Genomic DNA, 24,978 nt, shown 5'->3' with positions numbered 1-24,978 from the left:
TGTTCGGGGGGATGCGGCGCGCGTAGAGCCGGGGGGCGGAGGGGCCGCGGCGGGGGCAGGGGCTGCCCTCGGCCGGAAAACTCCGCGCCGCCCCTCTTCTTCCTCCTCCTCCTCCTCTTCCTCCTCCTCCTCCTCCTCCTCCGCAGAGCCCCGGCGCGGAGCGATGCTTCCTCGGGCGGCGGGCGGCGATGGAGCGGGGCGGTAGCGCGGTGCCGCGGAGCAGAGCAGCCGCCCGCTGCCCCTGAGCGGCGGCCGGAGGAGGAGGAGGAGGAGGAGGAGGAAGGCCGGAGCGCGAGCACGGCGGCGGCCATGGAGGAGTGGCGGCAGTGCGGCCGCTGGCTCATCGACTGCAAAGTTTTGCCCCCCAACCACCGGGTGGTCTGGCCATCGGCCGTGGTCTTCGACCTGGCGCAGGCGCTGCGGGACGGGGTCCTGCTCTGCCAGCTGCTGCACAACCTCTCCCCCGGCTCCATCGACCTCAAGGACATCAACTTCAGGCCCCAGATGTCCCAGGTAGGAGGGTGCGGGGCTCCCGGAGCGCGCCCTGCCCCGGGCTGGGTGTTGCTCTTTGCAGAACTTAGAGAGACGGGGAATGGGAGCGGGTTTTGGGGGTGCGCGGGACACCGGCTGCTCCGGGCCCCCATTGCACCCCGGGTTGCCCCTGGTCGTGCCGGGAGCGGGGGGCGCAGCGCGGTGGGAACTGGGACCGAGGAACCCCCCCGCCCCCCGGGACAGAGGGAAACATCCCCGTTCTGTGCGCAGTCAGCGCGGAACAAAAGCAAATAATAGGGCGAAGAGGAGGAGGCGATGGGGATGGCTCCGGGGCGGGTTAAGGAGGCGGCAGTTGTGCTTGGGGGGGCTGGAGGAGCGCGCGGTGCTGCCTCGAGGACAGGACTTTGGCCGGGAAGATAAAGGCAAAATGAGCAAATAAAAGCTCTACAGCACGACCGAGAAAGAAAACAAAGCCAAGAACCCCCCCCCCCCCAGCCCCCGCTAACGGGGGTGCTCCGCAGCCCTGTCCCCAGCCCGGCCACGCGGTGCCGGTCGTGGTCCCGTCCTGTTCCCCCGGGCCGGAGCTCCGGTGCCACATCTACCGTGGGGTAACCGGTAACCCCGGCCCCGGTTCAGCGGCTCGGGCCCCGCTCCCTGCGCCGCACCCGGCTTCCAGCCCTTGGAAGCTTCGGGGCTCCCTCCCTGGAGGTGTTCCCGGGTCCGGTTGTTTGGGTGGGAGCAGGCCTGAACCAACGGGAGAAAACAGGAATGAAGCCCGTGTCGGGTCGTTCGCGGTGTAAGTGCTCGGCTCTTGTTTTTGCAAGCCGAGCGGCGCGGCATTTGCATGGGAATCGGGAAGTGAAATCAATCGGAAACAACTGCAGTGGGGTGCTGTGTGCCCCCTGCCCGCGGCCCCTGATGCGATGAGTGGATGTCAGCTCCTGGCTTTTGGTTTTGAGCAGCCACAGGCGTTATTGGTAAAAGCGAAGGGAAATTTCCTGGTAGCAAGGGCATGTGAGACTCCCTTTAACTTTATGGAAGCACTGGGAGATGAATAATGGATAACGTGAACACGAGCTCTGGAGCTGCTGTGGCAGCCCCTGCCTCCGCGGCCGGCGCCTTTCCCTTCTCCTGGAGTTGTGTTCCAGGGTGATGGTGCTGTGCAGGCTGTGCCTCCTTGTGCAGCCAGACGTGACCCTGGGCGCTGGGAGCTGCTGCAGGCCAGGACACCCGGTCCTGGGGACTGGGACGTGGGGGTGTGCTTTGGGGTTCTGAACGTGGGGCTGAGGCTGCTCGTGAGCCAAAGACCCCGATCCTGCGTGGCACCAGGGTGCGGAGCCTCAGCCCCATGGTGAACCCAGCCCGTGAGAGCTGCTGGTGCAGAGTAAATAACAACACAGCCCCAGAGGCTCTTCCCGGGTGGAACAATGCCCTGAGATTTCCTCTTGGCTTTCCAGGCTATAAACTGATCAAGCTGTCTTCCGTACAGAGTGATGCTTCCAAATATAAACTGTTGTGCTGGAGCTGGAGGTGTGTGGGGACTGGGGCGTTCCTAGAATGTGCTGGGAATGGCACTGCGCTGCTTTTTTTAGTTGTAAGGAAATACTGTGATCCTGCAAACCTAATTTTGGTTCAGTATTTCCCTGTGGGGAATGCAGGAGGGGTTGAAGCATGGTGCCTGTGAGCTAGGGAAGATCCCAGGGGTGGCTTGGAGCAGAGGCTCCTGCTGCCCTTGCCCAGGCAGGTGGTGCTTGTTGGAGCTGTTTGCAGCCCAGCTGTCCTTAATGAAATCACTTTTATTCAGCCCACCTGGGTGCTCCCAGCTTTAGGAGTGTTCAGGGGTCGGTGGTCAGAACAGACCAGCACAACCTGGAGGAAGCTGAGTCCTGGGGATGTGCAGAGCCATTGTCTGGTATGTTATGGGTGCTTGTCCTCAGCCAGGATGGGACCCAAGTCAATCAGATCTGAGTCGTCCTTCTTGCTCTTATGTGTTTGGTGTTCCTGTGGCTATTCCTGGATTTGGGAATCCGGCTTCTCCCCTGGGGTAGCTAAAGACAGGAGGCATCTTGCTGCTCTTCACCTTGGTGCCTCTGCTGCACTAGCAGCCTGGGAGCTGTGGGGAAGGGCCTGTGAATGGTTTGGTCTCTCCAGGCCGAATTCCAGCAGAAGAGTGTAGGATCCCATCTCTGTCACACAGCTGTGATGTGTTCAGAAGGGATGTGCAAGACAGAATGTGCCTGGAAACTTCTGAGGTTGTGTTTGATGCTAGAGGCACATTCTGCCTGGCTGGGCTGCTCACAGCTCTGCCTTGCTGCAGAGATTAGTGGGGTTTTAGTAATCAGTCAGAATGCCAGGGGGCAAGACACTTGTGCTCGACTTGCAACACCCAGCAATGTTCTGTCATCCTCCTTTCTCAGTGAATTAAATGGGGTTGTGCAGGTGTGTAATGAGAAACAGGTTTTGGCCCGAGGTGAGCATCATTTCAAAGGCCAGCGGTGGAATCCCATCTCTGCAAAGAAATGCTGCAGGATGCAGACACTGGGGTGTGTATGTTTGTGTGGTTTTAATCCCCTTCTGTGCTGCTTTGGTCTTGCAGCGGGGAAGGTGTGAGGAAGGTGAGCGGGAGGGAGCTGGAGCACTGGGTCCTGCTCCTGCCATGGGGGAGGCTGCAGGGATGTGTGCTGTGCGCTGTGGAGAGCTGAGCCCGTGTCCCGTCCTCCTAAAGCCTTCCCGTGCCCGTTCCGCAGGGAGCCCAGGCCGGCCACACAGCACTGGTTTGTTTACTTGTACTTAAGCAAAGAAGCAAAGGGGTAAAATCACCTCCACGGGTTGCAGTTTCCAGTGTGCTTTGCTTTGCTTTCCTGCTCAGTTTCCAAACACCGAGTCTGGTGCTGGGCAGAGCCCGGCAGGATGGGGATGGGGTGACCCAAAGCTGCCGAACCTCCACAGACACTAACAGAATAACCAGGAGAACAGTCCTAAAGCTCGGTTCTCTTCTGGCCCCACGTGCCCTGCAATGAGCCTGGAGAAGAGCTCCGTTTCTGCTGCTTGCTTTGGCTGGAGGGGTGGGTTGAGTGCATTCGCCCTCAGTACTGGTTGATCCTTGTGTCTGTTCCTGTGATCAGAGCTCGGGGGTGCAGTTCAAGCTGTGTCCCCTGTGCAGGATTTCTCCTCATCTCTGTGCAGAGCCACCTCCAGACTCCCGCTTCCCTCCCTGTTCCCAGTATCTGGCTCTAACTCCCAGTGCTGCGGGGCTGCTCTGGCATCCCAAGCTCCATTTATAAGATGGAGATGTCCCAGCTGTGGATTTTCATCGATAATGAGGTTTCAGTTGTAATTTTGTTAACTCTCTGGTCAAATACAAATCAAGGGACTCCTCACTGGGCTTTCAGCATGATGAGGCATATAAAGTGCGTGCAGCAGAGCCCTGTGGGTGTGGGTGAGGTTGCTGCTTGGTGTGCGAGGTTTGCTCTGGGGATTGTTGTTAGTGTTCAACTTCTTTCGCATTTGCCTTGGATAAAATGGACCCTTCCTGACGCTGACGTGTGCAGGGAAGCGCAGCCCTGGGATGAGGGCTTCCTGCTTGAGCAGACACCTTGTGGGTGCCGGACACCTTTGCAGGTGGAGCTCACCTCGGAAGAGGAATTACCTCTGAAGATGGGAGCCTCAGAGCCCCGTCTCCCCATTGCCCCTGTCCTGGCTGCCTGGGTGTGCTGTTGTGGTGTTACCTGCCATGGCACTGACATTCCTCCTTACACAGAAGCTCTTCCCTGTGAGGGCGCTGAGGTGCTGGCACAGGGTGCCCAGAGAAGCTGTGGCTGCCCCATCCCTGGCAGTGCTCAAGGCCAGGTTGGACACAGGGGCTTGGAGCAAGCTGCTCCAGTGGAAGGGGTCCCTGCCTGTGGCAGGGGTTGGAGCTGGAGGAGCTTTAAGGTCCCTTAACCCAAACCAGTCTGGGGTTCTGTGATTCTATACTGGGACAAGTGGAAATCGTTATCTATAGCGAAGCAGCTGCACCTTTGTAGGGCTTGATCACAGGATTTGTTTTAACATGAAGACTGCTGTTGATAACACACCCCATTCACCCTTCTTTTAGGGTTAGCCTGGGCACTGCTAAATATCTTCTTTTTTTTTCCCTGCTTCAGAATCTTCTGGATACTTGAAATGCAGCAGCTGTGTATGTGATGTGTGTATCTGTGTGTGCAGGCTCCGAGTTAGCAGTAATGGGCAGCTCATTAAGGATTCTTATTTTGAAGCATATTGACATCTCCCTAGAGATAATCCATCTCGGTCTGCAGTGCCTGGAGGTTTTACTGGGGCTCTCGAGACTGCTGAGACACAGCAGATGTAATTGGTGTGATGACTTGGCTGCCCACTGCTCTGTTCTGCTCTTATTAAGGAGCCCCAGAGACAGCTGACTGCCTGGGTTTGGGGGGTGTCCCACCTGCACCAGGCCGAGCTGTGCAGGGAGCCTGGGAAAGGGTCTGCAGGATGGCAATAGTTTGATACCAAAGTCCTGTTTATCAGTGATGAAGGTGCTTATTATCGTCATGCCCCATCCCTGGCAGTGCTCAAGGCCAGGCTGGATGGGGCTTGGAGCAACCTGCTCTAGTGAAAGGTGTCCTTGCCTGGGGCAGGGGGCCAGTTATAAACTGGGTGAGGTTTAAGGTCTCGTCCAACCCAAACCACTCTGGAATTCCAGGACTCGTTTGCTGTCACACCAGGGTGGCTTGTGGCAACTGCTTCCCTCGGCTGTGTGGGAGATGAAGGCACGTTGGCCTGTTTGGTGTCTGTAATCGTTCACAAGGCTTCGGGATTTTTGACATGCCACTTAAAGGCTTTATAGCTACAGTGCTTGTAATTACTTCCATATGTCATGATAGCAGCTAGGTACGATTCTGTCTTCTTGGGGTAGTGGGTTGTTTGAGCAGGGGCTGTGTAGCTGCTCTCTCATCTACCCTGCTCAGGTTCTCTGGCTTTTTATTTACTCTCTGCCTCTTGAAATTGGGTTCTGTTCCAAAACAGGCTATAAAAAATGGCCTCATTACATATCCCTGTTTACTGTGTCTCAGTGACTTCCCGTTTGGATGTGCTGAGCTTTACAAAGGGAAAAAAAGGTGCTCTGTCTTGTGAGCCCCTTGCAAATAGGAGCTGGTTTCAGGCTTTCTTGGCAGCCCCCTTCCTGCCTCCTGCATGTCAAAGAGCACCCTAAAACCTGGTGTGAGCTGGAGGCAGTGTCCTCTTTCTAGCTGTTTGGCCAAGCTGCAAGTTACAACTGAACCTGCAGCTCCTGAGTCCTGTTGGGCAGGCGAAGGCGGAAGGTGTCGGATGGATCCTGCTGGCTCTGCCAAGAAACATGAAAAGCAGTGAAAACTTTTTTCTTTCCCCAGAATGATTGATGGGCATTAAATACCTGCATTAAAATCCTACCAGGAGCACTCGGATGAATAGGTGCCTTTAAAACACAAAGCCAAGAAACCAGGCCATTTGGTAGCTTTTCAAGTTGGGACCAGTCTTGGAAGCTGCCTTCTATCTCAGCAGCATGCTGATGAGCCGTAAGCAATGCTCAGCTTGTCCCTCCTTCGTGGTGGCCATCCCGTGTTGGGTGAGGAATTGGGGCTGGATGGAGCAGGATGTGAGGATGTGAGCTGGGGCTTTGGTTACAGCGGGGGGGGGGGGCTGTGTTGAAAATCCCCACCTCGCCGCTGCCCATCACCCTGAGTCGTGGCTCCTGGGTGTGGGAGCCCCTGGCCAGGCCCATGGGCTTTTTGCTCTCTCCAGCTCATGTGGGGCCAGAAGGGACCTGGGTTTGGCACCATCTCAGTGTTGCTCCACACTGACCTGAGGGTAAATGTTTTGACCGGCTTCTTTGTCCCCTCTTCAAGAGACAAACCTCTCCCTGCAGCTTTGTGCCTTCTCCCCTTGACTCCCCCTAAGTCCGTGTTTAGTGGTCCCTACTCGCACATGTCCCAGCAGCACAGGCGGGGTCCCATTGATTCAGGTGGGGTTCAGTGGGCTTGGCAGCACCTCTGGATGTGAAGAGTCTCTGATTTTCAAAGCATGGATCCCCTTCCACAGCAGCTTTTTGTTCTTTCCCTTTCTCCCCTCCCTCACACTGCCCTTGGCATCAGCTGGACCCCTTGGACTCTCTGAGGTCCTAAAAGGCTCCTGTGGCTGCTCTCCCAGCAGCCAGCACAGCTTTTTGAGTGTCCCATCCCACCCAAAGACTTGCTGGTGCCCCCTTAGGGTGACCTGCTCTTGTGTTCATGCAGTGTCCATCCGCCTGCCCAGCTGCCCCTGCAGCATCCCCGCTCTGGGGGCTCACAGTGCTGCTTCCATGAGCACTGCCCCAGGCAAAGCCTGGTCCTGTTCCTGGCCTGGGTCACCCCCAGCTCTGCTGTCAGTGTTAGACCGGGGGGTATCAGCCCCAGGGCTCTGCTCTGGCGACGTCCGGGGGGGCTCATCCTGGGGTGACTCCTGTGTCACCGCTCAGCATCCTCCTGGCTTCCAGGGCCACCCCCGTCACAGGTCCTGCCTGTTCGAAGCTGTGCCCTCCTTTGGAGGGGCAGAGCCTCCTTAGGGCAGCTGTTAACTGCAGTCTGCATTGACAGCCTCAGGCTCAGGCTCAGGCTCGGTGTCAGTGACACAACTTCTCCCCTTCAGGAAGGAGCCTGCAGAAAGCTCTGTTTCTAATAATCGGAGTCCTTCCCCACCCCTTCGTTTGTTTTGGTCGCAGCTCAGGGCTGGCCTCCATCCATGGTACAGCTCAATGAGCCACCCCTCGCCCTCCACTCTGCTGGTGGTGAGGCAGGGCTGGGCTCTCCTGCCTGGTGCTGCCTGGTGCAGGGGCTGTGTATGCAGAACTGTGCTGCTCGAGCTCCTCTCCCCTGGTCTCCTACACCTCGAGTGTATCAGTGACCTCACGCCTGCTGAGCCTGCTCCCAGGGCACGGGTGTTCTGTTGTGCTGCTGCTCCTGCGGGATTTGACCTGGATCCTGCTCTGGAGCACCTCAGCCTCGCTGAGTCCAGTCTGTGTTAATGCTGAGGCTCAGCTAAGATGCCCTGCCCTGGGAGGTTTCCACAGGGACACATCTATCACAGGTAATTGGATCATTGGGGTCCTCTCCTGGTGTCAGAGGCGTTCTCGCTCTGGTAACAGCCAGAAGGACTCCACTGCAGAAGGAGATTGGAAAGCATGCGGGTGCAGGTGGGTCAGGCTCCTGAGCTGCGTGGAGGCTCAAAGCCCTCCTGGTCTGTAAAACCCCCGTTTTCCTGGGCAGAAGTCACTGAAGAGCAGCAGTTTGTTGCCATCAAGCTCGGGCTGCCTGGCAGCTCCTGCAGAACGGGCGTTGGAGCAGCTCCCCTTTTGGGAGCCCTTTCCTTCTGAAGTCCCCGAAGCAGTTGATGTCACCCGGTTGTTGTCACCCGGGGTGCGGGGGGCTGCAGCCCTTCCCGTCCCCTCACACGGACCAAGGATGCTGCTGCCCATTGTCTCTCTTCCGCCCCTGCCGTGCTGGGGGAGCTGGAGGCGATGTGAAATCTGTTCTTGTTTCATAACCCGAGGGCCTGCCCCGTCTGGACAGCAGGGATGGAGCCGGAAGGTCCTCCCCTGCCTCCTTGGAAAGACACCAGCCTGACTCATATCCTGACTTGCTCTGCTCGCTTGGCTCCTCGCTGGTGTGATCCAGTGAGCTCCCTGTCGCAGACTCTGCAGCGTTGCCCGTGGTAGAGACCCAGATCTAAATCAGCTTTTATTTGCCATGATGCTGCTTGACTCCTCAGGCTTGGATTTGCCAGGCTTGCTGCACCTGGGGAACATTCCCATCCTGTGGGTGCCCTGTGCACCCTGGCCAGGAGCAGCCTCAGCTCCATGCTCTGTCCCAGGCCCTGCTGATGGGGTGAGCCTGGTTTGGTGCAGGGGATGCTGCTCTTGGATGTGATGAGAGCAGGGTTGAACGTGGGAGGGATTTGCCCACTCTGGGGCTTGCATCCCCTGCTTGCAATGAGCTCTGGGCCATGCCCAGCTCCATCTGGGGCAGCTGCTGGCTCCTGCCTGCACTGGAGCCACAGCTCTGCCCACAGGGGTTGGGTCTGACAGATGGGGAGGTTGGAAGATGCCCATAAAGGAAACTTGCTCTTTCTCTTCAAGCATACACTTTAAAACTGATGGAGAGGAGGGGTAAATTGGCTCTTTTGTAGCATTCGTATCTTTTGTTGTGTTTTATAGTGCTTTGGAGCTAAATGGAACATCTGGCATTGGAAAGGGGCTGAGGAGGGAACAGAGGAGGGTTGTGGATCAAGAAGGGGAGGAGCGGGAGGAGTGATTTGTGTTTACTGCTGCGAACACAGAGCTGTCTGTGCGAGCTGCTGAGCTCGGGCATGACGGAAGCGTTGGGCTGCGTGGAGCACCCGTGTCCCCTGCGCCGGGAGCACAGCGCCCTGTGCTCTGCAATGGAGCCGGTGCAGCACAAGAGCTGGGGATGGGATGAGCTCCCCATTCCCTGTGGCAGCGCCTGGCACGGGACCCATCCGTGTGTCCTTGCTGAGTACGCGTCCCTTGGGCTGCTCTGAGGGAGTTGTCTGTGTAAACTGATTCTGCTTTCTAGGACAGGCTGTTTGGCTCCTTTGGGTTTCTCAGGCGTTTGGAATGTTCACAGCTGAGCTGGGAGCATCCAGGTTCCTGCAGGGATACAGGTGTTCCTTAAAGGAGAGCCCTGGCACTGAGAGGTTGGGCTCATGTCTGTGGCAGAACAACAAGAGTGGGAGGTACAGATGCATGTGTGCAATGGGAGGTATGTGTAAGTAAAATGATGTGTTTTGAAGAGCTGGAGGGAGTTAAAGAGTGGAAATCCTAGGCTGAATGGCCTGTCCCCAGGACAGGAAACGTGTGCAGCAGTGTGAGTGCATTGAGACCCTTTGTGTTTATGGGAAGCACTGTCTCACATGAGGGATTTTCCAGGGAAGTCCCTGGTGAGCCCCAGAGGGGAGGATGCAGCCTGTTGGTGCTGGGCTCCCTTGCATGGGTGCGCTTTCCTGTGCGAGGCTGCAGGAGGAGCAGTGAGGGGGCTGCACTGGGGGTTGCTGATGTTCCCAGGGAGGTGTCCCTGCGCCCCCTGCATCCCTGTTCCTGGTCACCCCTCACCTCGCAGCAGGGGTCATCTTCTGCTTGTGGAACCAGCTGAGATGCAGGGGAACGCGTTCCTTGAGTGTAGGGAGGTTTATGTGAAACCAGAGTCTTTTATGGGCCTTCTAACATACCTTCAGAATAAATAGATCTGGGTCTGGCGGGATGCGATCCTGCCCTCTGCACGTTCATGTCGCAGTGGTGAGGGCTGGGTGCTGGGTTTGGTCTCCAAGTGCTGGAAGGTCTCGAACATGGCAGTTTATTCTCTAGCTTTAACCTCCTCTCATGCATCAGTTCAGTTTTGCTTTCTCCAGTGGCAGGGGTGGGATGTTTGTGCTGGTGGAGCAAGGACTGGGTCTGAGATACAGCAAACTTGGTCAAATACCCTAAGCCATTGACAGCAAAACCTGTTCCTTGCACCGTGACCCATGACCGGGAGGTGAGGAGCAGCGATGCAGACCTGATGCAGCACCCATGGCCATGCAGAGGTTTTGCTCATCCCTTGCCCGAAGGTGTTACAGCCTTTGGTGTGTCGGGGTTGCACGTCCCCAGGCTTTACCCATGTGGAGGGATGCCTCCGCACTTGTTTTTCTTAGGAGTGACAAAGGTTAGAGGTAAACTTCCCTTGTACTGATGGCTCAGTTATCTCAGGAGGGATAACGAAAAAGCTTTAACGAAACTACAGTATCTGCTCGAGAGTGGGGTTTTAGCCAGGTTGTCACAAAAAGCTCTTTCTAATTAGAGATTTAATTCCAGATTTTTGTCCCCCCCCTTCCCTCTTAATTATCTTTGCCAACGTAAGCTTTGAACAGCTTTCCTGTCAGAAAAGAACAATTTATGCAAAGGTCATAAATAGATTCTGGCGTTAATTACTGCAGGAGCCGCACTGGGCTGCACTAGAGAAATCCACTCCATGGGGAACACTAAACCTCTCGCAGTCGGGTTTATCTTGTGTGTGTTGCACACGCACCCCAGCAGAGACAGACCCCCCTCAAAAATGGGGAAAAAAGGTTATTGCATCACATTTGTGCCTGAGGTTTTGGAAGCAGCTGATTTCCCTGAGCTTTGGAGCAAGCCTGTAAATCGCCTCCCACCCTTGGACTCTCCACCTTTGTCCTACGGTGTTTGGGGGTACTTTTATCTGTTACCAGTGCATCCGTTCCCCATGCCCCGTCCCCGGTTGCTGGTGGTGCCACGCTGGAGGAGCATCTCCTCTGGCTGCAGGAGGGCAGAGCCGGTGCTCCCCCGGTGCTGGGCGCCTCCCAGCCCAGGTTAATGGGGTTTGTAACCTCTGGGTTGTGGAGCGGCTCGAACATCTGTTCCGAGCGATAATAAAGCAGCATGGAGGAATTAGCATACAGCTGCTGGGGTGGAGACTGGCTCTGTGGAGGGATAAATGAGTTAACTGGTGCAGGATGGAGCCTCATTGCATTTTCATAGTTCCTGGTGATTTTGGCAGTGTGGGCAAAATCTGTTCCTTTGCAGCGGGGAAGGACGGTGCTGGGGTATGGGACTCTGATGGACAGTTAAGAGTGGAGCATCCTTTGTTTTATTGTTTCAGCCTTCATCCTGCCTGCTTTGGGTTCTCTTTGAATGTTTCTCTGGCACGGTCCAACCTGCCAGATGAGTCCTATTGCCTGGGTGGAGCTGGCTTGCTGTGGGGCTCATTATTTACTATCTGCTGGAAAAGCTCTGCTTTCCTGGATGGGGATGCTCCAAGTGCAGGACCCACAGCCAAGCCAGCTCCTCGTGGTGGGCTCTTATGGGATGGCTTGGCCATGGTTTTTCAGGCTGCCACTTCTGTGCAGGCCGTGATTTAGCTTTCATCTCAGGCTGAAGTAGGGAGGGCAAGAGCCTCCAGCGAGGGGTCCCTATGAGCCCAGTGGCGATGTGACACCCACACTGGCTGTGGTGCCTCGGCCCGTCTGCCATCTCAGCCAGATGCCCACAGCACGTCTGGGTTGCTTGTGAAGGTGTCTGTTGTAACCCAGCTCTTGCTGTGTTCATCAGGGCTGCAGCTCTGTGCTGGGGTGCATCTGCCCGCACTGGTTCCCTTCCACCCCTCGTCAGTCCCGGGATCGGGATCCTGCTGTGCCCCAGTGGGTGCCTCGCCTGCAGCTTGGAGCCAGCAGCAGGGATCAGCGGTGTGGGAAGTGTTTCTGTGGGGTTCCTCTGGGGGAGCCAGCTCCTGGCATCCTGTGAGGTGAGACTTTGATTTTCCTTGCGGGAAGTCAGAGGAGCAGGCGTGGAAGGTGATGCTTTCAGTACTGTGGGAGGTACCTCCAGTATCTGAAGGGGGCCTATAGGGATGCTGGGGATGGACTCTTCATTAGGGACTGTAGTGACAGGACAAGGGGTAATGGCTTCAAACTGAAACAGGGGAAGTTTAGATTGGATATAAGGAGGAAGTTCTTTCCTGTGAGGGTGGTGAGGCACTGGAATGGGTGCCCAGGGAGGCTGTGAATGCTCTATCCCTGGCAGTGTTCAAGGCCAGGTTGGACGAGGCCTTGGGTGAGATGGTTTAGTGTGAGGTGTCCCTGCCCATGGCAGGGGGGTTGGAACTTGATGATCTTAAGGTCCTTTCCAACCCTAACTATTCTATGATTTAGTGATTCTATGCATAAACCCATGGTTGAAGCGCTCTCTGATGCCTCATAGACTTGAAAGCGAATTTAAAACACCCAAGTTTTAAAATGTATAAAGCAGGAGGATTCCTGAGGAGCGGGTGGTGGGATCTTGGGTCTGCCTCCTTGTGCAGTGATGCAAAAGTAAAACTAAACACAGCCCACATTCAGCTTGGGCTCCAGCAGCAAAGGCTAACTCAGTCCATAGTATTATCTGTTAATGCATGGAGGAGGATGATGTTAAGCATGTTAAATGTCTGTTTCAACTGATTGTAATTAAAAGGAGTGAGAGGAAAACTTCAGGTGTAAAGCAGCCTTGTAATTCTATGGGGCAGGGAGGAGCTGGCCGAGGAGGAGGCCGTGTTCATGGGTTAAACCTGAGCTGAAGCAGAGGGAAGGACTTACCTCACCTCTGTAGCCACCAGGTTTTGCCTGTTCTGATCCTGGGGAGGCGAATCCAAGTCCTGTTTCAGTGAGCACTGCTCTTGTGCACACGTGGAAGGAGGAGCTGCTCAAATCCCCTTTCCGAGTGGTTCTTTTTCCTATGATTTGGAGTTTTTTGGGAGACTCTTTCTAATAACAGTGCCATGGTGTGGAGATGCTGTGTGATAAAGACAAGGCATCAGGTAGTGTTATCACTCCATAGGAACCCGTTATTCCCCCCAGCAGGACTGTCAGGAGCTGTGTGGAGCAGGAGCGGCTCCTGACAGAGCTCAGGAGGAAACTGGAGACAAAAAGGGGTATTTAACTTGTCTCTGTGCTCAGGGTAACTTAATAACGGCTTGGTTTTGTCTTTGTCACGTTAGCAGCCAGGCTTTGTCATGTGTTTGAGTGCTGAAGAATAACGGTGGAGCTTCTCCTCCCTCCACCCACTTGGTGCTTTACTCAAACAGAACAAACGCCGTCTGGCACATTCGGATGTCCCACCCGCAGCCCCTGCAGGGAGCCAACGCCTTCTGGCTCCTTTCTTTGGGGTTTAATGTTTTCAGTGCCCATGAAGCTGAAGATCCATCTCCATTTCCCATTGGCCCTCCTGGGCTCTTGGACATCCTCACTCTGGGACAGGCTGGGGTGATGAGGGCTGATGGAGCTGATGTGCTGCTGGGTCCATGGCCCTGCCGCAGCCTCGAGCTCCCTGGCGGGTGTTTTGGCATCGTTGTTCCTGCTGTTCTTTGGGAGAAAACTTTTCTATGGGTGGCTTAAAACAGGATAGTGAGAATGCTGCATGCGGGAGTGAGGTGCTGCCAGCGCAGCCCTGGGGTTAAGGCAACCATGAAACAAAGAGACAGCTCTGCTACTGCTGTGGGTCTGTGTGTGTGCTGTGGGCTGCTTCCAGCCCTGGCTCTGTAGGAGTCTCCTTTAGCAGTGGACAGGAGTGTGTGTGTGTTTGTGTGTGTGTGTGTACATCCCTGCGTGACCAGTGCCAGGCACCCACGGGGTCAGCTCTGTGTGGAGTCTGGGTCTGTCGTGAGCCGGTAGCACACGGGCTGTTTTAGGCAGTGATTTGAGGTCTGAGGGGGTGAATGTCTGGGGGGAGCTGCCAGGGGCTGACGTGGGGTGCTCTGCACGTGGGTTTGAGTCAAGGTACAAACCCAAGGTGGACGGGCTTTGTTACTCATCCGACAGGAAGGGAGGCCGCGCGCTGCCTTGGCTTTCTCATCCCGCTGGGATGCGAGCCCCTTGCCAGGTGTCCATCAGATGGATGTCGGTCCCTGCTCGAGTCCTGGCCAGGGAGCGCTCCCTGTGGTGGAGCATGGTCCAGAAAATGTCTCAGTCTGCTTCTTGAATGCAACCAGAAGCGATGGGTCGTAATGACTTTACATGCAATGTTATTTATGCTCCTTCCCCAAGAGGCACTCCGCAGCTGGAAGCCTTTCCTCTGTGGAGCCCGAGGAAGCACTGTTGTGAATAAGAGCTTTTTGCATTGAAAGCTGCACCTTAGAGAGAGATGTTTTATTTCCCTTGGTGTTTATGGCCCCGTAAAATACTGTGTAGCCTTTTCCTTCTTTGTACAGTCTTGATTGCATTATGCAGAGGAGCAATTTATTCCTAACAGCTCAGCCCGATGTGTGCCACAGCCGCTTTTACAGGGGCCAGACCTGTCTTTATATTTGCTGTATGACATTTAAAAAGTGTCACGCTGGCTTCCAAACAAATGTTTTTAATAACTTCTACTTTGGGCTGCACAAAGCTGAGTGTGCGTCGGCCTGAGAAAAACCTCTGGGCTCATTCTTGCGCCTTAATTCTCTGCTTAAATGTTCTCCATCCCTCTTCCCCTGAGTATGCGTTGTTGAAGGCAGTTGCTGAGAAGGATTCATTCAAAGCAGAAGAAAGATCATTAAGTAAAAATGACCTTCAGTTGGGTGGCACTTAGGACAGGGTTGTTGCCAAGAATGGGGAAATGAAGAGCCTGTGTTTAGCTGCGCTTTGACACTGTCTTAACCATGTCAATAAAGTAACTTTAGTGTGCGGGTCAGTGAGTGTTTTTAGGGCTGCTGCCTATTTGCATGTATTGATCCTCTGCGTTAGAAGCTCCCACTGTTGTCCTTTCATGTCCACATCATTTGCAGCCCACTAAAGCAGAGCGGGCGGCTTTGGGAGGGAAGATGCAGCTGAGCCCAGGAAGGACCCAAATGCTGCTTCCTGGCCCCTCCAAAGCCCTCCTGCTGAAGCACAGCATTAGTGGTCCAGCCCAGCCCTAAGGTCCCTGGGGCCTTATCCCCATGTTCAACTTGTACCAAATTAATTAGACCAACACAGCAAAAGCCACGCAACCTTCCCTAAAGCTCCCTGCTCTGCAAAGGCAATTACACAGAGTTTATTTTAGATACTCCAATTAGGAGGCTAAGCTCTGCTCATACACACTGGCTGGTGGAACTGTTCCTGTCTGGCTTGTAAATACATCGCCATGTTCTTTGCAAGGGGGATGCAAGTCCATGGAAAGTACCTGTGTTTGGCCAGAGCTGTGTTATTGCAGGGACAGAGAGAGGCAAAGTCACCTCCTGGAGATAATGGGCTTTTCCTGTTGTCTACAGCGAGAAATTCCTGATTGGTTTTCTCTCTTGAGTGAGTGTAACCAGGGATAAACTGTGGAGTCACAGGATGGAGAAAATGCTTAACTGATATCGTAAAGATAAAATATAGGCTTTAATATTAAAACCCCGCAGCTAACAACAACATCACAGTAATGCCAATGGCCTGCCCATCCTTCCCCTGATCGAAGTTCAGTCTGATTTTTCTCTCTCGCATCCATTAAATGAGCTGGGTAACCTTCAGGTTTCCTGTCTTGGCCTCCCAGGCTTTGTGATACTTACAGTTACTGTTCAGTTAATTAATGTCCTTGCAGTGTGGAGAGGCAGAGGAACCGATACCCTGAATGCAAATCACAGGAGTCAGAGTGAGTGCGTGTCCGTGTGTGTGTTCGTGTGTGTGTTCGTGTGTGTGTTCGTGTGTGTGTTCGTGTGTGTGTTCGTGTGTGTGTTCGTGTGTGTGTTCGTGTGTGTGTTCGTGTGTGTGTTCGTGTGTGTGTTCGTGTGTGTGTTCGTGTGTGTGTTCGTGTGTGTGTTCGTGTGTGTGTTCGTGTGTGTGTCCGTGTGTGTGTTCGTGTGTGTGTTCGTGTGTCGTGTGTGTCCGTGTGTGTGTTCGTGTGTGTGTTCGTGTGTGTGTTCGTGTGTGTGTTCGTGTGTGTGTTCGTGTGTGTGTCCGTGTGTGTGTCCGTGTGTGTGTCCGTGTGTGTGTCCGTGTGTGTGTCCGTGTGTGTGTCCGTGTGTGTGTCCGTGTGTGTGTCGTGTGTGTGTCGTGTGTGTGTCGTGTGTGTGTCCGTGTGTGTGTCGTGTGTGTGTCGTGTGTGTGTCCGTGTGTGTGTCCGTGTGTGTGTCCGTGTGTGTGTCCGTGTGTGTGTCCGTGTGTGTGTCCGTGTGTGTGTCCGTGTGTGTGTCCGTGTGTGTGTCCGTGTGTGTGTCCGTGTGTGTGTCCGTGTGTGTGTCCGTGTGTGTGTCCGTGTGCGTGTCCGTGTGCGTGTCCGTGTGCGTGTCCGTGTGCGTGTCCGTGTGCGTGTCCGTGTGCGTGTCCGTGTGCGTGTCCGTGTGCGTGTCCGTGTGCGTGTCCGTGTGCGTGTCCGTGTGCGTGTCCGTGTGCGTGTCCGTGTGCGTGTCCGTGTGCGTGTCCGTGTGCGTGTGCGTGTCCGTGTCCGTGTCCGTGTCCGTGTCCGTGTCCGTGTCTGTGTTCGTGTCCGTGTCCGTGTCCGTGTCTGTGTCCGTGTCTGTGTCCGTGTCTGTGTTCCTGACACACAGAAATGGACTCGGAGCTGGTATGAGAACACCAAGAGGGATTTTGGGACTGACTCTGAAGCCTGTTGAGGACTCGGGGGGGCTTCTCCTGATGCCTGGGGAGTTCTGAGCACACAGCTGTGAGTCCATCACTTGTGACTCTTGTTTGAGCAGTTTCCTGTGCATTGCACACGTGTTACAGTCCCTCATGGTAGGCTGTCACCTTGCAGGCAGTGCTCCTCCTGCTCCTGCTTTTGCCCCCGTGTTCCAGCTTCATTTTCTGCAGAAGAAAAGTGGAGCTAGAAATCCTGATGATCCTCAGTTGAAGGATGAGAGGAAACAAACCCGTCCCTGTTCTGCAGCTCACAGCGTCTGTTCACAGCCTGAAACGCAACAAAACAGGCATTATTTAAAACCCGGGGGGGGAAGAAGCTCTGAGTGACTCGGGGTCTGTGCTCTGTGCCCGCACAAGGAGCCTCCATATGCTGCCTGCTGGGTCCTGTGATCCATGAGAGTTTTCCTTTGCGCAGAGGCGTTTGTGGTGTGGATCTGTCTTTCCACACGCCTGCTCTTTCCATGGAGGGAGCTTGTGCATGGAGGAGCAATGCAGGGATGGCCCAGAAGCATCCCATGGCCCTGTTGCAATTGGAGGTGAAAAAGGCTCTGAGCTGCTCCAGGACCGCCCCATCCCCGCAGCCAGGAGCTGGTGTCTGCACAGAGCCCCAGCATGCTGGCATGAGGCTGAGGAGCATCCAGAGACCTTTTAAAAGCACTTTGTGGGCTTAATGTTGCAAACTGCAGCTTGATCTTGTGTGCGGGTCTGCAGTGGTTATCTGTGATGTGAAAAGCAGTGTTCTGGTTTTAATTAGCGCTTCAGGAAGAAGCCGGGGGTAATCTTTCAGCATCATTACCTGGTGCCATTAAGCAGAGTTTTTGGAGTGTTTGTTTCCTGCTCCTCATAATGGCACCCCAGCCCCTGCAGTGACATTTTGGAACCGTTTTTCACTGAACCCGTTGTCAGGCACTGGCCTGATTTGCAGCAAAGCTTTGTGAGTAGATGGCACCTTGGGCAGCAGCCCGGGAGGGTGTGATGGTGTCAGTGTGTGTCAGCAGCCAGGAGCAGACCATCTCCATCTTCTGATGCCAGCAGCAGCTACAGCTTTGGGTCCTTCAGCTCTGATCTGGAAGCTGAACTATCATCTCCAGATGTGTCTGGGGCACAAGACTGTGCGAATCTCAGAACAAGAGGCTTGTGCAATTATTCTAGGCCATCATCTTCCCCGTGGCCAGTTTAGAAGGTGACAGCCACAGCAAATGCAGAGTTACAAGGGTTTGCATGGCTGGGGTTTTGCTTTGCGGTGATGCTTTCCCTTGGTGCTGCTTCCGTGCAGTGGGATGAATATGTCAGGAGGTTCCTTGGTTCAGCAATCCTGCTTCCTGGCAGGTGACCTGGCGCTTCCTGAAGTGAGGAAAATAGCACATTTTCCAACAATAGGTGTAATTTCTGAGCCTTTCTGAAAGTGAAGTGAATCTAATTGGAAGTGGGTCACCCAAAATCATGACTGTGGAGAAAAATGGGTGGATGAATAATGCAGTAGCATCCGTAGAAGCTTTTGCCAGAGAAGTCTTTGGGATGCTGGGAGATGACATGCAATTGATGTGATGGCAGAGCTGTTGGAATAAGATTGCTTGGGATGTTTTAAAACAGAAAAGCACATGGAGCCTGCAGTGAGACTGGTGCATGCCCTGGAATGAGGATGTGCCTTGAACGGTGGCCGCCTGTGGCACAATCATCTCGGGGATGGTCTGGAGACATTAGTGGGTATTTAAAGCTGGGCTCATATGGGACTCCTATAAAACTGATATAAAGGAATTGACCTTACATGTTTGGCTGTTGTTCAGTCCTCTGTTCGGGCAGCTTTGCACAAGCGATACTGGATTCAGCTATTGCAGGCACCTCCCGCAGATCCCACCCCGTGGTTCCCTCCAAAGGCTCAGTTTCTCTTTGGGGTTTTTACAAGGCAGCCTGGTTTTAAAGAGGCAGAAATGAGCTCTGTGAGTTTCTGGAATTGGCCCGGGCTTGCAGGCCTGGGGCTCCCCCGGCTCTGGCCCAGTACTTCATGGGACAAGGCTTGATTCCTGACCTGCTGCTTTCCCCATCCCACAGACGCACCGTGGTTGTTCTCATCGCTGTCCTGTCGGATGCTCATTGCGGTCCCATTGCCTGCGCCAGCCTGGGGAGCAGGAGGACAATGAGTGCTTGGAAAGCCCCTGTGAGCGTGTCATTGCAGTGTAACACTAGATACGGTTACACAATTACTCATTAACAGCAGCTGAATTCTGTGTTACAATTCCATTGTCATGGTTCACATCAAGTCCCATCTTAATGCCTTGGCTTGCCCCAAATGTTTTCCATGTTCTTTGCTGGGAGCTCAGTGTGTGGGAAGGTGTCTCGGTTCTTGATCAGCTGTAATCATAATCCCCATCTTTCACCTGTGGCTGTGTTTCGTGAGTGAAGGGTGAGCCCTGCTGAGCAAACAGGAGTTCAGGACTTCACATCCATAGTAAAAGCCAAGACATGGCTTTACTTTTCCCTCCCTGCTCCCCTTTCCTACCTGAGCTCTCCTGCCGGAGCTGCTGCTCTTCCAGGGAGAGGAGGAAGAGGCTGGATTTACTGAACGTGGAAGGGCACTCTCCATTCAGGGTGCCAAGCGTGGGCAGACTGAGCAGTTCCCGTGCTTTATGCAGTCTCAGACCTTGGTGCTTACCAAAGCCAAGCCTGGATTTGGTCCACGTACCGCGGAGGCAGCCCGGATCAGACGCAGGAGTCAGAGGCTCTAACCCTGACTCTGTGGGAACGTCGCAAAGAAACCCCTTTGCTGTGCCTGCCTGCGGTGCTGATGGCCCTCAGGAGGTCCCGCTCGGCTACTGCTCCAGAGCTCCATGGTGGTAACTGGTGGGTTTCCCCATAGCTTAGGCTGCTGACAGCCTCTGCTCCTGCCCTGGCAGCCACGCGGTGCCGGTGCAGGCCAGGACCTGCAGGAACAACTGCTGCTGTGTGTTTGCTTCCCTCAGTCCTGATGCTTGCGGTGTCTGGAGGAGCAGGCGCTTTTGTTACTCCTGGGAATGGCGCTGCATGTATCCTTGTCTGATAAATCCGGGTCAGCAGCCTGCTGCGATGCAGGGAACTTGATGAGGGTTTCCCAGAGCCTCAGTGCTGAGGAGTTTGGTGACACAAACCTCAGACCTGCGGTGCTGAACCCGTTGGACCTGCTGGATTCTGGGCTGCCCGGACCCTTGGTGTGGGAGCAGAGACCCTCAGAGCCCATCTGAGAATCTCTGATAGAGTGCTCCAAGGCAATCAGAGCACTTCCCTTGATGCCTCACAGGGCCCTGCAGGCATGGGAGGGCTCCACAAAGGAGGGAAGTGCTGCCCTGGCTGCAGCTCCGCATCTGCTCTGGGAAACTGCAGCTTCCTTCCGCTCATTTAAAGCCCCCGCGCACCATGGGGTGACCCTTGATGGACGGACAGATGGACCTCAACAAGCCCTCATGGACCTCCCGTGCTGTGCTGCCCTGCCCTGCCCCGGAGGGCTCAGCAGGGGTTTTAAGCTTTGGGGATGTCATCACTGCTGTTGGGAGTTCCCCTTGGAGGATGCGAGCGTCTGGGCTCTGCTGTCATCTCTGTTCTCTCCTCCTTGTTTTGCCCGAGGAGTGTATGGGATGGAGGAAGCGAGCCTGGCCCTCCTCGGGGGAAGCTGGGGTGTCAGCAAAGCTTTCCTAAGATAAACCAGGACATGTTCCTGCGGTGCTGGGCTTGGGCTGTGCATTACTGCAGCAGCCCTGGGGATGCTGCTGCCGCCCCAGCGCAGGGTCCTCCTCTCCTGCCCAGGGAGCAGCTGTGTCCTGGGCAGCCTCAGGATGTGCTCCCGTGTCCCCTGAGCGGCTTCTGCGCCTGTGACTGACTGGATTTAATCTTTTGAGCCTCTGCCCTTCTCTTGCTCTTCCCACGTCCTCCTCATGTCTGACACCTCGGAGGTGCTCGCCTCTGGTTCTCGCCTTGTTCCAACGCTTCCTGTCTTGTGTGAAGTCCAGGAGCTCTGGTTAGTGTCTGTGCCCACTGACTTGAGCACTGCTGAGAGCTGTTCTGGGGCTGAGCCTTCTCACGTCAGAGTAACCTGTGAAATTCAAGCTCCCCGGCTTTGAATTGTGTTTATGATTGTATGTATGTTCAGTCTTCCAGTTCGTGAGCTTAATATTGTTCTCTGAGACACCTCTTTGCTTTGAGAGAGTGAAGAGAAGTTCCTGTAAGGTACCTGGGGGTTCTGTGTCTGCTTGGGCCCTGTGAGTGATGATGGGGATCAAGGATGCTGCCTGGCTCAGTGTTGTGCCCCTGTTGAGCAAGGTAGAAGCTCCTGGTGAGCTTATGTGGGGGCTTTGCAGCTCCTCTGAGCTCTGCTGATGCTTCTCGCAGGGAAGCACCTTTGCTCGCTGCAGGTTTGCTTTGCCTCAGTCCTTCCAGTGGGGAGCTATGGGCATTTGCTAAAATAAATGGTTCCTCTCTCTCAGGTACTCTCCAAAGGCTAATCCTTGCTTGTGGGTATGAGGAGATGGAAAAGCTGTGGGGAGGTCCGTGCTCATCAGCATTTCAGGCTCATTAACCCATCTCACCAAGTGGAATTCACCCAGCCCATGAGCTCTCTCCAGTGGGAATGTCTTTGAAATGGGGGGAAATAATAGCAATAAATTGTTTGAGAAATAATTTCAGTCTCTGCTTCTCAATAGCTAAATCTGCTGTCCAAACCCCTGAAATTTAATCTGTCCATCTAAAGTAATGGATGAGCTGCGACTTGAATCCAAATGTGAAGGGGAAGGCAGAGTTTCTGTGGAGATGTTCTGTGTCATTTCTGTGGCTGCTCCTCTGCATGGGGACAACGGGGCGAAACGTAAGAAGGAACAAAGCCACGCAAGCTGTGGTGCTGCTGGTGGAGGGGGTAAAAGCTCCACTTGTGCTTTTGACTCTTATTACTGCTCCCAAAACTCTCCTGGTAACACCCTGATGTGGAGGCGAGTGAGATTGGGCGGAGAGGTTGGATAAAGGTCATGATCTGCATGGTTTTAAATGCAGCTATGCTGGCTGCAGCCCTGTGGTTCCTGCTGCGTGTTTGGATGCTCTTGGACTTCTCAGCTGCTCTTGACTTAGGGGCAAACAAAGGGACTTTCGATGCCCCTTTGCAGTGTCAGGGTAGCTCAGGGAAGTTTGATGTGACCTGGGGAAGCGTGCTTTGGCTTTCTGAGAGGTTTGCACCGTCTCCCATTGACTGTTGCAGATGATGTGTTTTCTCAATGAGACCCTCCCTTCCCCGCTGCAGAGGCTGTGATAAGCAGATGTTCACAGCTCCTGGCTGGGACTTGCTTTGTGCCTGGTGCTTTCGGGCTGCGCCGGCAGCGAGGTAGGAGGAAATCTGACCTCATGGTCAGGAAGCACTAAAGAAAGTCCCTTTCGTCATTGGCAGTGGGCTATTGGGGCTAGCGGGCAGCGCTGCGGCATTCCTCACGTGCTGCAGGACCCATTCCAAGCCCCTGGGTTTGGCTGTGGTTCAGCACGTGGCTCAGTGCCGCCCAGGGCTGTTGTGTGCGGCCCCTCTCAGCTCAGGCCAGTGCTGCCTCCCCAAAAACCCTTTCTGAGAAGCTGCGAGTCCTCTGCCTGCCCCATCCTCAGGCTGCCCAGAGAAGCTGTGGCTGCCCCATCCCTGGCAGTGCTCAAGGCCAGGTTGGACACAGGGGCTTGGAGCAAGCTGCTCCAGTGGAAGGGGTCCCTGCCCGTGGCAGGGGTTGGAGCTGGAGGAGCTTTAAGCCCCTTGAGCCCAAACCAGTCTGGGGTTCTGTGTTTTGATGATTTCTTTCTTTTTCCTACATTTTCTCATGGTATTAAATGTCTCTTGGAGACTCCTAAACTTTGCACCTCTCTCCCTTCTGCTATCCCAACTGCAGGGACCAGGGACTGCTCCGATGCTCCCATGAGCATCCTCCAGATCCCACCTCGGGCAGTTTGGTTGCTGAGCAAATGCTGCTGCATTTACCAGCTTTTTGTCCGCCTCTTTGCCATCTCCCTTGAGCGAGCAGCTCTGTGGGAGCAGGAAGGTGTGTGCCCTTTGCAGGGCAGGGCAGGTTCATTCACCCAATGGTGTTACACGGTGTTTAAAAACAAGCAAAGCTGTTCTGGAGCTCATTGAGTGCAGGTGCTGGGGCCCTTCTGCCGGCAGCAGGAGTGGGGCTCTGGCCACTGCCTCTAGTGTTGACTTCTCATAACCCTCAGAGGCTCAGGGCAGAACTGACCACAGGCTCTCATCTGTCAGCATGCTTCAAGGTGCTTTGTTTTAGTGGATGAGTTTCTTGCTGCTGTGGTACAGTCCCATCCCTGCCCCCATTGCCTCTTTGCTCTGGCTTTAGGAACTCCCTCTCCACCGCACCTTGGATGCACTTTGCAGTGCCTGGGGAGCTCTGCCTATGCCAAGGACGTGTGCCATGGCTGCTTGCAGAGCCTGCCCGGTGTTCAGTGAGGGATGCTGATGTCTGTGGAAGATGCTGTGGTCTCTGGGGTCTGTATCCAGAACTGAGCATCCCGGTTGGTGGTGATGGCTGGCTGATACTGGGGTTGTTTTGGGTGCAGAGGAGGGTGATGGTGGAACTCAGGGTGTGCAGTGCTTGGGCTCCCACTGGCCCTTGCACCAAAGGAGATTGTAGCACTCAAGTCTTGCTTGGAGCATATAAATGACACTATTGATTTTGGGCCTGGCAGGTGGTGAATGAGGCCCATGGAGAACATTGATTTCTCTCTCTCCCTTTCTCCTGTGGAGTGTTTGCTTGTCCAGAGGTGTGATTGACTGGTAAATGAAATGGCCTCAGCACAGCTTATTTTGAACTGTAGCTAATTTTAACATGAGGCCATTGAGTATCACAGTTAAGCCAACAATTCATGACCTTCCATCACCAGCAAACCAACCTCGAGACACCTGCGAGCAAAAGCACATGGAGGTGCTTGCAGATGGGCAAGAAGGAAATAGCCCAGGAGCAAACTGTGCCACAGACACGCACACGTGGCTCGTACCCCCCCGACTTCTTGTGCGTGAGAAGTGGAGCTAAAACCCAGCCTGTGGCCATCATCACGTGGTGGCTTTTCCAGTGGGCAGCATGGTGGCCTGGCCCTGCTGCCAGCTCCTTGCTGGTGGAGCAGGACCATGGTGCTGCTGCCTTGGTTTATTGTGGTTTGCTTTAGGCCTTTCCAGCAACTCTGTAAATAGATCAGTGGCTTCTGTGTTGGTGCTTGTCCTCTGCCTGCGCTTGGCCGGGATGGAGCTGGGGCTCCTGTTGCTTACTTGGATGTGGGATCTCCGTGATCATTCAGGACCGCAGCAGGGTGAGCTCTGAGCTGTGCAGCATTTAATCCACAAACACCCAGTGCGGAGGGTTCAGGCTTCCCCACCAGTGGGTGCCTTTCTCGTGGCTGAATGGGACCACTGTGAACGTCCTTCCTCCCGAGCCCTTCAGCCCTCATGGGGTGAGTGAGAGGTGGGCAGGGAATGCTGCAGAGACTGGGCAGCACTGCGAAGGGTGCATGCAGCATCTTGCTGTGTGTAATTGTGGCTATAACCTGTGTCATTAACTTTCGAAACCAGAGACTTAAAGGGATTTAAAATTACTGTGTGCTAGAAATGGGAATCAATGAGGCTGCAGCGCTGCAGAAAACGCCCCTGCTGCAAGCCCAGGGTGTGAATTCTTGCAGAGACCAAAAGATGAAGCTATGAAATAACCCGCATCAGTGCGAGGCTGTAAAGCGATTCCAAACTAAGCCTCAGTCTTGACAGATGATGTTTACTGCAGTGTTCATGCGAGGTGGAGGAATGCCCTAGAAAACCAGAACTGGTTTCAATTTCTGTTGCTGGCACTTGCTTGTCTAAGGAGAAGGCTCTTGTTGTGATGGGAACACCCTGTGTAAGCCGTCCTGTGCTGTCACTCCACGGCTCTGTGTAGAGGGGGCTGGCATGGCTGAGAAGAGTGAAAGATTCTTTCTTTGTGTAGGTGGATGAGCCTGTTGTTAATGAGGTGGTTTTGCTAATCCATTGCCACAAACCTCACACGTAATCCCAAACACAGCGATAAGGATGAGCTGCATCACTGTCACGTCTGTGGAGATATGGTGGTCCCAAAGACTCTGCTTTGATTCTCTTAATTAAAAGGAAATTAAGCTATTTTACATTATTAAGTTAATAATAATGAAGCCTGGTTAAGTTACTTGACGTTTGCAAGCTGTGTTTTTGCGTGGTGCTGGTTTGATGACAACTTGGGGAGCAGAGACAGCACCATGTGGTCCATGAAATTGCATGGATCAAACCCACCCAATGGCAGCTTGAGTCTTGCGCCTGTTTGTCATGAGGGGATGAATTCACCCCTTGCATGGGTTGATTTA

General features: G+C 54.4%; 1 protein-coding gene across 5 annotated transcripts in view; it reads left to right on the top strand.

Moving 5' to 3' along the window:
* VAV2 (vav guanine nucleotide exchange factor 2) overlaps positions 1-24,978 on the top strand; it is a 105,417-nt gene continuing 80,439 nt past the window's right edge. The window contains exon 1 of one of the 5 annotated variants that reach the window (XM_061352383.1): positions 1-513. In XM_061352383.1, coding sequence (XP_061208367.1) covers positions 310-513 — 204 coding nt within the window. In that variant the 5' untranslated portion in view covers positions 1-309. The remainder of the gene's footprint in view (positions 514-24,978) is intronic. The other 4 variants (XM_061352379.1, XM_061352380.1, XM_061352381.1 and 1 more) reach the window with 4 other exon arrangements.

Source organism: Neopsephotus bourkii, unplaced genomic scaffold (assembly GCF_033783945.1).
Source record: "Neopsephotus bourkii isolate Nb327-2 ecotype Australia unplaced genomic scaffold, CSIRO-AGI_Nbou_v1 NB_659, whole genome shotgun sequence".
Taxonomy (NCBI): domain Eukaryota; kingdom Metazoa; phylum Chordata; class Aves; order Psittaciformes; family Psittacidae; genus Neopsephotus; species Neopsephotus bourkii.
Note: the sequence above shows the minus strand (reverse complement) of the source record. Positions and strands in the feature narration are given on the sequence as shown.